This window comes from Ambystoma mexicanum, chromosome 6q (genome assembly GCF_040938575.1).
Source record: "Ambystoma mexicanum isolate Mex_15411 chromosome 6q, UKY_AmexF1_1, whole genome shotgun sequence".
In the NCBI taxonomy this organism is placed as follows: domain Eukaryota; kingdom Metazoa; phylum Chordata; class Amphibia; order Caudata; family Ambystomatidae; genus Ambystoma; species Ambystoma mexicanum.
The window spans coordinates 8122919-8136061 of NC_090937.1; the positions used below are offsets into that span (position 1 = coordinate 8122919).

Below are 13143 nucleotides of genomic sequence, written 5' to 3' on the forward strand. Positions count from 1 at the left end.
ACCGCTATTAGCGGACCCGGTAAGTACGGTGCCACTAATAGCGGCAAGGCCGTGGGCGCGCGACCCCCATACCGGAAATAGCACCATGGCGCTAATATCACGCCATCACAAGCCATGCGGACATGGCATTAGCGGCATGGAAAAGACCCCAAACTCCCTTACCGGCATGGTGCAAATAACGGCATCTAAAAGCACCCTTTAAGAGACCTGAGCAGTGTTCCCATCTGTCACAGATGGACACAATCAGCACAGGTGGAGGTAATGGAGACACACAGCACAAAAGAGCACACCACACCCCTTCCCACACCAAGATGGGCCCAATACCACCAACATGACATGGGCTTCAGTAGATGATTGCAGTGCAGCACCAACAACAACAGGCCGCACCAGAGGTGACCCGTAACAGGTACCCATTCCTCACACCATATAGGCCATGCCAGCTATCCACTGAAGAGGTGGCTCCGAACCCCTGTACGGAACCCACAGAACCAGCAGGAATAGGACTTCAATATTGCACATACCCATACCAGTGTTGTGAAAGAGCCGTCATTCGGCCTTCCAATGACATTGCGCTGGTGCCTAAGCGGGCTAGGTGAGGCTCTCCTGTACGGCCGTGACAAAGTGGCAAAGACAACCATGGCATGTGTAGAGCATCACAAAATGTGCATCTGATGGAATGTCCCTATGCCACTTCACATTGACATGCAACCACCAGATGAGGATGATGTTGATGGGGCTGAGTATGGGTGAAATGCTCCGGCAGGACATGCAAGAGGCGATGTCAAGGAGGCACACGATGTGCGTCAGCATCTGAATCAGGAATTCCATCAGGTACAAAAGTGAAATTACATGGATGGAGATGGGTATAGTTGCCCTGGTGCATGTTATGAGGCTCACAAAGGACCCTGTCCACAATAAATGACACATACACAATGATGGAGACGACGCCTGGTTTTTAACCTCAGAACAGTGTATTGTGAACATAATGTGATAAAAATGTGCATGACCCCAACTTTCCAAACGCCCCTTTCACCCTCCCCCCACAACACCCCCAAGAACACCCTCTCCCCCCTCCCCCCACAACACCCCCAAGAACACCCTCTCCCCCCTCACCCCACAACACCCACAAGAACACCCTATCCCTCCCCCCTCAACACCCCTATGTGAGCCTTATAGTGTTTATGTGTGCTGCTCAACATGTGCCACCTAGTCCTTGCTGGACCTAAGCCACAGGACCTCCTCCACCATTGGGTGGTTGTGATGTGGTGCGCCTCAGGTTGCGCAGAGAGCGGCGCAGGGGGCTTGTCTGCAGGGAACCCGAGGAGGAGGAGGTGCCCGGTTGATCCCGTGTTGGTGATTGGTATTGCCGCTCCATGATGTCCCCAATACGGTTAATGGCCTGGCGGAGTTGGCCCATTTCCTGGCAGATCCTGTCAGTTCAGGCCTCAATGGCCTCCCTTGTTTGGCCTGCATATTTGCTGAGGTCATCCCTCAGATGGCCTGTCTCGGCCACATGCTGGGCGACCATCGCAGTAATGACTGCCTGCCTCCGGCTGATGGTTGCAAGGTCAGGTTGGGTGGCATGTGATGTTGGTCTGGCTGCTGCGTCCTGGTCCGTTCCCCCGGCGTCAGGTGAGGACACCTGAGGGCTCCATGCCCCTTCAACGGTGTGGGTGTCATGTTCTCCATGGCTAACTGATCTGGACATTGCCCTTGGACTTTCTGCAATGGAATGTGTCGGGCTGGGGGAATGGCATTGTTCTAGAATGTCAATTGCGTCCTCCTCGTCAGTGAGCAGTGCGGTGGCTGCTGCCTCGCCAGTAGAACTGGTGGCAGCGGAGTGCGTGCCCTCTGTGCGCATTCCACCTATGATGGGGCACACCAGCATGGGTTCAGCGATAACAGCAGCCGTGCCCTCAGGCTGTGTGCAACTGGTGCTCCTGCTACCTTTGGGCCTCTGCTGATGGAGACTCCTCCCAGTTCCCCTAGAGCTGGTGGCGGTGTCACCTTTCTCACTCATCCTGTCCTTTTTGGCTGCTGGGGGGGTATGTGTGGCAGTACATGTGCCTTCAGTGTCTGACGGTGATCCTGTTGAGGACAAAAATAGGGTATATCAAGGTTAATGGTTCTAGGTGCCTTATGCAGAATGTTCACGTCATGCTGCTCTATGCATTGGGGCCTCTTTATCATTGTTTCTAGTAATGGGGATGTCGGGTTGGTCATGCATGGATGGGTCTCTGTTGCACGTGCATATGGTGATGCATGCATGTATGTGTGTGGCTGGATCAATGGCCTGGTCATAGACACATATTTGGGGGACCCCTCACCCTTCACTGTGAATTGTTTGATGTATACACTCACCTCCATCGGATGAAATGGCCACACCATGCTCCATATCTCCGACTCCCTCTATGGATTCGAGTCCAATTGTGGAGGCACATGTCTCCTCCCACTCCTTCAACTTCAACGGGGAATCTGCGCCACCTCCTGTGGCCATTGCCAGGTTACGGTTGGCCGTTAGTATATTCCGCACATGCACCCGGAGGTCGTCCCACCTCTTGCGGCAGTCCTTGATACTGCGGGTGGTAGTGCCCACCGCACTGACTTTGCGGGCAACTTCGGCCCAGATGGCCTTTTTCTTGTTGATGGCCTCCCGCCGCATATCATTGGCGAAAACAACTTCAGCATTAGCTGCAAGTGTCCCGGTCAACATGATCAGCTCCTCATTTGAATATTTTTCTTTGCGCTGCCGATCAGAAGATTTTTTAGCGCCGTTGGCATCTTCGTACTTTCCTGGATGATTTCTTGTCGGAGTTCCCCGGAAAGAGGTTCTGGATGCAGAGGATGGCAATGGATTGTGTTTTTAAAGATGGCCGCCGTGCTCTTTCCCGTTCCTGTGCGATGATGCTATTTCCGGTTCCGCTTTTTTACGGTGACCGCTAATAGCGGGGACCGCTATTTGCATGTAGCGTGGGGGCGGAGGTGCTATCAGCACTTTGGTCGAAGCCGGTAAGGGGCATTTTGGGGACTTTTGCGGCATGGCGGTACGGACTTTTACGGCATGGCGCTATGCTCGTGTCTGCGAACTCGTAATGGGAAGCTTTTAGCGGCCTCTTGCGAGGGCGGTTACGCTAATAGCGCCATGCCGTAAAATTCCGATTTTTACCGGACAACATGTAATGAGGCCCTATATCTCAAAGAAAGGGAACAATCTACTCTAAAGCTAGTCAAAGCAGAAAAGGTGGAGGGGTTTTTAGCAATTGAGGCAAGATCTTACCCTCCCTCAGGACCACTGATCTCTTTGAAGCCCTCCCCTACTATTGGGAGCAAGCATGGATCTTCAGAACAACAGAGAATTGAAGCCATGTGAATTTCCTCATCTTTTGGTGAGGAAATAGAAGAAGTTGAATGACAGGTTCGTCTCTTAGCCACGATGCCCCAGCTAGATTCAAGGGAGTAATGGTGTTGTCTTGGAATATTGCTAGGAGACAAAGGTAACCGACGGACCCGGATTGGATGGTCTTGATTTCCGCTTGCAAGATTGTATGTATTCAGAAACCTGGGCACTAACTTCTTTTGAGTTACCAGGATTCAAGACATTCAATATCCCTGCGACAAAACATGCTAGGGTCAGACCATGGGGGTGGGGGTTATTGACCTTAATAGCGGTCGACTACAGTTGGGAAACTGAGATGACTAAAGTAGTCCTGACCTGCAATTGGTGGTTGAGAAAAATAGAGATGGGCGTATCCTACTTGTGTTTAATTTATATACCAGGTATGTATGTAGATACACATTCACTTAGATGAATATGAGCTAATTGTGACACACGCCACAACGGTTGTGGATCTACGTCCACCTAAATACACTGTTTAGTCCTAAATACAATCCTATTTAACCGTCTGATTCTTCATCCACCTCCTTGATAGTATTTACCTAATCTTTTTGCCAGTTTTTTAATATTTCTTCGTTTCAATTTGGTCCGGTGCACTTTTTCTGGTTCATTCCAAGATGGATGCCTAGTTAGACTCAAAGCAAAATAGTCTGTCTTTCTCTTAACTTCTAATATTAGAAATTGAGTCTGTTCTTGATGACTAGTGACATCAGCTGGTTTACTTACACAGTGAGAGGGGGCTCGCACTTGACACACAGCATTCTTTGCCATCTCCTTGGCAACCGACCCTGGGATCGATTCAAGAGCCCGTTAGAGCACAGGTATGCTAACTCGCATCAGCGAGTGTCTGTACATTGACAGTTAAATCGATTTGTAAGAGAGGTCAAAGGCAACATTTTGCCTTATTTATTTCAGCTTTAACAGGCACGACGTCGCGGTCGCTGCGTCCAGCCAAGGAGAATTCCACCTTCATCTCTCATGCCGGGCCGGCAATAGAAGGTACTGGGTTGTAATATACTTTTCTTTCATGGTCAGTGTTACGAATACTCAATATATATAAGCCACGTTCCTATAGAGGATCATGTCCTCAGTATCAGTAATGATTCTATACGGTTACTTTACAACAATTGCACACAGTTACCCATTGAGAACAGTGTTTGTGGTCACGCTTTGAGTGAATAGATACGTGTAGATTCTATGCATGGAAGTTGAAGTATTGCCATCTATCACAGGATATGCGATTCAGAGCACCGTGGAGGCGGTGAGTAGATTTAGTATTTCAAGCTTTTTCAACTGAATTTAAAGAATTACATGTAGGCTCCCTTTTCTATTTTCTCTCCAGGATAATTAGCTCCACGGTTTTTAACCATTCTTTCAATGCAAGGATCACTTCTGACACAAGGAGCACCGTAGGAGAGAATAAGATACCCTCATGCAATACGCAAGACTCCCCTTGATATCTAGATTAGCAGCAACTTTTAGAGTAACATGTGACTAGGTGAATGGGCATTGATGAGTGTTAAGGTGAATAAGATATGATGAATAGGCTCTTTTATGTTCTTACTTTTGTGCGGTTTCTCACTATATGTGAGCCGGGTATTGATATATAATATCCGTTAAACCAGTAATTAGGTGGAGTAGATCCAGATCATGTGATGGAGGCTTATGTATATAATGTGAACAGGATTCAAGTGTTGCGAGTAATTTGTGTTTGACTTTTTATATTAATGATTGAAACTGACAAACACGCTTATAGCATTTCTTTATATGGTATCTGTCCACAGTCCAATTTGGCTCAAGAAGAACAGAGAATAATCTCGAAACGCGTCAACCATTCACTTTGGACTTTGTATACATCTTTGTTGAAGATATGATATATTGATTAAACTTCTTTTGGTTTTTAATCAAAACAAATTGTTTCTGCAATATGCTATGTATGCGAATATTTGATACCTATTTAACTCATTTTGAAATGAATCCGTAACCGTCTGATGACGGGATATGACAGTGTGCAAGGGACGGGAGGGTTCCAACTTTGGATCTTCTTTTGTTTATGTTAGTAAAAGTGACTCATAAAAGCTCAAAACAGAGATAATACACTCATGACTAACAGTACTTCTAACAATGAATTCACTTTTCTTATTACACAGACGTCGGTCTGAACCTATCACCTAAATGCCTTTCCTCTGGCCAAGTACACAATTCACATGCTACTTCAGTTTTTTCTTCTGGCCAAAAGACATTGGCAAGCACATAACAGTGTATACTAACGCTCCGATGCCATGTGTTCTTTCTCAGACCTGCATAGATTTCCTTTAATGCGCTGTGTATTGTACAAACAAAACAGTGTCGACAGACGTGTGTTTCGGCCTCTGATGGGGGGATTTCTATCTTCACCACCCCCATGCTACCCAAATGTATGTCAATGGATAGCATTGGAATCTCTCACTTTGCCTTTCGTGATCTACCCTGCCATGGTGTTGTCAAAGGTTACCTAGGGCAAACATCAAGGTCTCTACCTTCCCCCTATGCCATTTACATTGACTAGATTTAAACATTGATCAAAACGGTTCCAACTGAAAAATATCTCTTTGCTGTCAGGGCGTTTACAACACAAACTAAAAAACATTATTTAACCTCATATTCACATGTTTGTATTAGCAATGTAGTGACACCATGACGGAAATGAAGGATGTGTGTGCAGCTAAATGATTGTCATGTCTGTGCTGGTCCAGAATTGAAGTCCTGCAACAACGATCCTTGGGGCTGTATGTACAGTTTGGTCATGGAGCAGGTAATCCACTATATGCTACATACCGAGATCTATTAAGCGTAATGGACAGTACGTGTTTACAATGTTCTGTAGTTATGCCAATAATAAATGAAATGCATAGTAAATACACTTCTTACATTACAATTCCAAAACGTCTGTTCAGTGGCAGTTTGTCATCGATCCTCATTCTGTTTACCCGCCTCTCAAATGAAGACAGCACCACCATAATGACAAGCTAGTGATGAAAAAGATAAGAAAAGTGAGGTTTGTTTTAGTCGTGGCCGTGATGTCCTATAATGAAAAATACACAACTGAAAGCTTTCATAAACATGTTTTATGCATTCACTGTAACCATTGTCGTAAACCGCGCATTATGACGCGATATACGACAATGGTTTTCATATAAATAAAAATCAGCAAAGTTATGGTGGGGTTAAAAAGGATTGAACAAAACCTTGCCTGAAATGTCAAAGTAGAATAATCCATTTGAGCCAAGTCACACACGCCACAGCGCTACCATCAATGGAAGTTTAGCTCCATTTCAGAGCCACATCAGCAAGGCAATGTTGGTATGCAAATTAGCCCAAATGCAAGTGTTTTTCTCTAGAAAATTGTCTTTGTTTTACAGGACAATGGGAATCATAACTCTCGAAATGTAAAAGTTTATATCAAAAGAATCATTACCAGAATCCCTTGCCATCACCACACTGACGAAATCCCACATGGACAATAACATCAAATGTCATTGCCTGTGCTTTTTATCACATATGCACACAGTAATAGTGCAATGAGTGACTTTGCACGATATTGTGGATGTTTTCTTGGGTATCCATGATCAGTGGAGTGCACGCTGCCAGGTGACCACATCCCATAATTAAATGTATTGTATTTATTGTTTTTGTAGAACACTAATACTGTCTAACATTTTTTGTAAGAGAGAAAGAGAGAGATAGAGAGTGCGTTAGGCAGAATCACATGCTGTACCCTTTGGGAACACTACACACAATTCCAAATATACATTTATTTATACAGTCAGTTGGAAAACATTCCACTAGTAAGAAGCAGCTCGACATCACAATCTCATACACTACAGTACACAACCAATAAGTTTCTGAACAAGTTAGGCCCCCTGAAGTGGGGGCAAAATGGCACTTCAGTAATTTTCAAAAGGGGTAGAAAGACAAAGGTTAGAAGAATTAAAGCACAATTACTTTCAATGGCAGGGCAAATAGTTTCAGTTCACTACAACTGGCAATTCAATTCAATAGGCCTGGGCCGAAGTCAATGGTTCAGAGTCTTGGATAGGATAGCACAGCTCTGGTAGTAAAACGGTTAAGTGTTTGCCAATGTTCAAAGAAGTAGTTTGCCAAAAAAATCTTTCTCAGCGGCAGAGAGGATTTCCACACCGCTTTTGCACAGTACCTTATCTATGAAGATAAGCTGTAGCTGAGGCCGTTGTTCCTAGCAGTTCCTGCAGATCTTGCTGTTCCTGAGCTTCAGTTGAGGGGACAAGAAGAAGGACGCCGGGAGGTTCCTGCACTGCCCAGGGAAGAAGCCACAAGCTTGGCTAAGCATCGGTTTTAAGGTGCGAGTGCCTTAAAGTCCACATACTGGTATCCTTCTCACTGGCTATCCGGTTTTCAACAGCACTCTGATGAAAATTTGACCAGTATGGAGACGGTGTCCAGGTGGCTTACGAGTTGGTTGTTCCCACCAGATCAAGGCAAGAAGTCGTACTTGAAGGAGCTTCTCTGTCGATGGAGTTTCAGGCAATTCAGACCTGCAGCAGGGCATCACCGGGCAAACCAACGGTCCATGAGTTGCAGCAGTCGTCTTCCTTCAGCTCATCTTCGGTTCTTTAGTTTCAGTGGTCGACTCAGCCTTCCAAGTTCCAGAGACCTGCTTTTAAACAGTTTTCTCCCATTCATTCCAGCGTAGCTGTCCCTCACCCAGCAAGGTGGCTGCTCTTGCCGGACAGTCAGCCAGCCAATCACGCCAGAGTGCATTTGGGTCTCATAGGAAACTAAGCACAGGGAGTTTCGGGCACCTCCCTCACATCCTGTCCACCCAGACACATAGGCGCCAGAGGAGGGCTTCAGCACTGAAGCCCACCAAAGGGCATCGAACAAAGGGACCAAATCTGGTTTGGCGCACAGAGTTAAAAGCAAGAAGGACCTTTCTTAAAAGAAACAGCGAAAAAAGATGACCGGAGTCTGTTTTTAAAGAGGGGTCATGGGCGCCATATTGAAAAACATGGCTGACCCGATTTTTAGCTACCAGTGTTCGCGGTCGGATAAAATCATGGTAGTCCATTCTAAAACCACTGCCACCAGTCATTTCAAGAGGAAAGGGTAACATTTGACTTTTACATGAGTGTTTAGACACAGGGGATGCTAGGCAACCCATCCAGCACTCTATAGGAAGACGGCATTTGCAGGGTCTATGAATTTAAAAAGACTAGCAAACTCAATTTAACTTTACATGCTCTGGGAGATGGTAGTCAGTCCCAGAGAAGGTATTTAAACTTTAGGGAGTCTGAAAGACACCCCTGTGCCACTGCACTGAAGGTGCTGTTTGGAACACAATAAAAAGATGATGCCTATGGAGTTGTTTAAAACCCCATATTCAAAGAACACAAAAATAAAACACACATAAAAATAAATGAGTGGGAAAAAAGGCTCACACTCTTTCCAGGTAAAAATTAAAATCCTGAAAATCCAGCAAAGTTGCTGGGGGTCTCAAAAGGTAAGGGAAATTAGCTCTTGAGAATTAACAGAGAGAGAGAGAGAGAGAGACAGAGAGAGAGAGAAAAAGAGAGAGAGAGAGAGAGAGAGAGAAAGAGAGACAGACAGAGAGAGAGAGAGAGAGAGAGAGAGAGAGAGAGAGAGAGAGAGAGAGAAAGGGCACTAATGCAAGGGGAGGCAATGGTCTGAAGTGATGCTGCAACATTTGATAGCCAAGAGCGGGCTGGTTAGTGCTATTTGCACCAGACAAAGGGCTTGCATTTCAACTTCCTACTTGAAAGGAACCAGTGTAGTAAATTTAGGGGAGGGGTAATGTGATTGATTCTCAAAGGGCCATGGGGGAGTCTTTAGAACATTGTGTAGTCTGCCCAATGTTTTGACTGGGAGAACAGCATATACTCTATCTTTGAGATATTTTCTGCACGGATGAGGAAAATCCAGCGAGAAAACTTCAACAGTGGAAGGATCCAGAAAAGACATTGAAGATGTGAAAAAACACATTTTGGTGAAGGTAATCGAACGGAGGGTTGGAGTGACAACTAATAAGTCTTAGAGAAATAAAGAAATACACAAATCTAACACATTAGTTAGTCAATCTAAATTCTAATCAAATATAACTTGCAACTATTCATTGAGCATATACAGTAATCCTTCTCAAGATTTCCCTGTCATAGGAAACACAATCAATGTGGATAACTTTTATGAAAACATAAATCTAGCTTTTATATGCGATGATCGACTTAGTAAATACCACCAGGTTCTGGTGACATGTAACTTTGTGTCTACTATGTCAGCCATGGTTAAAAGTGGCATATTGTGTGAAACGGAGGCCAGCCTTGATGCTAATGCAAAGTGTGATGCAAACACTTTCATATTCAGTAAACGTGAGGCCTGTGCATTACCTTCTCATTTTGAAGGAGAGTAAAATCAAGGTTTTTTTTCAATAGTCTGGGCTGAGCACCAGTGACCTTGAGCCTGGTACACTATGATTATTTTGTACAAACATAGCTGTTCATTGCTATTTGGACCTTCCCGGGAGGAGTGCCAAGTGTTCTGATAAATAATAAACAAGAGATATCAAGGCATTGCGGAGGCACTACAAATCTCTGCCCTAGCTGTAGTTTCAGCCCGCTGATGTTTGTGTTTGGAACAACTTTAGCAGTTGTAGGCGTGTGGGAGCAGGCTAACCCCCTCCCATCTGGAAAGACATCTTTAGCGGTTGTAGGCATGTGGGTGGGAGCCCCCGAATGGTATAAATAAAACAAGCTGCAAGGTTGGCACACAGCTGTCCAGTGATGGAGCTAGACGAGGGGGCACAAGAAGACTAAGGGCTGAAATAGAGGCTTTCCAGTTGAGAGGGGCCAACTCACTCTTTTTTCTTTTACTATATGTTATAGCCACCCACCTGGATTCTGGCAATTTTGAAGCAGTTTGAGTCCCTAGAGGACTCTGCCTATTGACTTATGAGCAGAACTTGGATTCTGTTTGAGCTGCTTGGGGAACAATTGTGTTCTTCATTCCCAAGGCAAATCAGCTCACCACCTAGGAGCAGGCACCTCATTTTGGATTGGCTATATGCTGGCACCATTAATTCCAATGGACATTTAATTATTTTTGAAACATGTCATCATATTTTTAAGCCTTTTTGATGAAAAGATCATGGTGCAATAATGGGTGGTTGTTTAATATTTATGGAATATATCTATTTTTATTATTTTCAATTTGTATTTAAACATTTTGGTTAATTCCAGTCATCCAGTCATCTGCAGCCATCTCAACTCCCTGCCTTCTACAGTTAGTGGGAATGAGGGGCCTTTTACCCTTCCTTGATATCACATTGAGAGAGGTATTGAGGCAGAAGCTTCTATGAGATTGCTTACAAATCGGCGAGGCAGGTGTTAGATTGCCTAGCATGATTTCTGAGGATGACCAGCATGACCATGTGAGGCAGGTATTTGGTTTTTTAGGTGACTATGATTTCATGGAAAAGGTTGATCAGTCTTAGTCTTGATTTGTGGTAGTGGCAATGACGATGATTGTGTCTCTTTCATTAATTGCATTTGCATTTTGTATTTTAAGTGTGTTGGGTATGGTGACAATAGTAATAGCAATGTTTCTTTATTACATATTTTTCATAATTAAAAGATTTACTTTTTACATGAGAGTGTAAGAAGCATTCATTAACTGTTCATTATTGAGTGAGAAGTAATTGAACTTGAATGCACAATGCATCTATCTAAATGCATTGTGCATTAATATGTTATATATGGTACATGTCCTTTAACACATTTATGAACGGTTATTGGATGGTGTGAGCAGAGGTCTATCAATAAAAATACATGTGACATTGGTAAACCCCTCCTGTGCTGATGAATGAGTAGCAGCCAACCACTGCAGGGGTATGATCGCCTGCTCACATTATTGATGCTTAGTGACAGGTATATGCTTTTCGCTACCTCTACTCCTACCACATCCCCTGCTGGGCGGGGGGTTTTGGACACTCCAATGTGGGTGGAGGAAAGGCTCTGGAGGTAGGGTTGATAAAACCCATGTCACTGGGATGTGGGCTTGAATGGAGAATGCAAAAGAACAAGAAATGAATACCAGTCTCTTTCAGGGATGAGTATTATACACATCTCTCAAATAGTTCAAAAATGTCTTAATGTACATCTGGACCAGGAGTTTCTTAGTCTGCAAAATAATTTACAGCAAGGTGAATTCTTGGGCTTTACCAAGAGTATCCTGCCGAGCCCCCTAATAATAAGGTGTCTTAACATATGGTATTTTGTTATTTCACTTTACTAGTTACATTTTGGTTTTTGACCAAGTAGCACAGATGCAATAGCTCGAAGCTTTGCTTAATGTGCCGGTAGCAAGGCAGGACCCTTCTAGAAAGCAAATCACATCCAACAATGCCCCTTTACAAGTGGTCAATGCCTGGCGCCATTATGCCTTTAGAAATTAACAATATGTTTGAAAGGAGCCGCATGTTTCATCACCTTCAAGCACCCCCGCCCCACGTGAATCAGAATATTTGTAGAGCTTTGAAGTAGGGTTAGTAAACTTTTAGGAAAGCCATTTTCTATAACTTACTAATGGTCTAAGATGAGATGATCAGCAAAACATGAACAGCTCTGTGCCAAACATACGGCTGGCCTAACCTGTGCTTTATAAACATCAACTGATGGGAGGACCACTAGCCCCTTCCATATTTTTGCTAAAACGCACCTACCTGTTTTTTGTGTATAATCATCTCACTTCTGGAAGTGTTTATACTAAACTTGATTAATCAAAATGTTCTATGGGGTTAAACTCTCTGCAAATAGTTCCAACGGAAGTATTAGTAGTTTAGTTCAGTGACAAACCATATAAACAGTTTTAGATATATTTATGACCAGGCCCTTGTCTTTGCAGCTTGCTGGAAATTACAAAGTTGTCTCCAGAGAACCATATGGGGTGTTAGATACTCCAAGTGCCAACTGCAAAGAGTCAGAAGCAATCTACTTTTTGCACTATTCAGCTTTGGTGCATCAGCCTCTAAATATTATTTTTAGACTGCCAGATCATTTATGTAGAAACAAGTAGGGGGGACAAGACATTGTTAGAGTGGAGGCATAATATAGCCAGAAATTAAGTTCTCTACCCCTAGTGAAAATAATTTTCTCTACAAAATCAAACTTCTTCTGTTATAAAATGATCATTTAGATCTATGAAGACCACCTACCGGGCTTGCTTTCTGTGCACAACTAAAACCTGTATCAGTAAGTCCAGCCTAAAGATCTGAGCAATCATTCCCCCAGCCTTCCTAAAACAAGCCTTGTGGTCTGAGAGTATATCATTTTCTATAAACCAAGATTCCAAATTTTCAAGTAGAATCTTCACATGGACTTTTCAGAGTCCATTTCTCAGCAACAGATCGCAACAGTTAATTTCTTGCCTTTGTTATACATGAGTACTACACTTCTCCATGTGAGTGGGAGCTGGACTGAAATGTTACTAGCATTGAAATATTTGGCCTGAAAGGGGGGTCAAGATTAAGGAGTCTGTTTTAAATAGATCCATAGGTTCCTTGTCCAGGCCAGGAGCTTTGCCCAATTATTGTGCTTTTAGTATCAATGCAATCTCTGTTTTAGTGAATACTAGCTTATATACCTGGCCTTTCCCAGGATTTCATTTTCTAATAGGTACTATTTGATAGAAATCCCTTAAGGTAGCTTTAAGCTTTTCAAAAA

At 43.9% G+C, this 13143-nt stretch overlaps 1 protein-coding gene across 1 annotated transcript in view; it reads right to left on the reverse strand.

The window, feature by feature from the left end:
* LOC138515709 (stimulated by retinoic acid gene 6 protein-like) overlaps positions 1–13143 on the reverse strand; it is an 859180-nt gene that overhangs the window by 731415 nt on the left and 114622 nt on the right. Inside the window, exon 3 of the mRNA XM_069630368.1 lies at positions 6305–6402. Coding sequence (XP_069486469.1) covers positions 6305–6402 — 98 coding nt within the window. The remainder of the gene's footprint in view (positions 1–6304; positions 6403–13143) is intronic.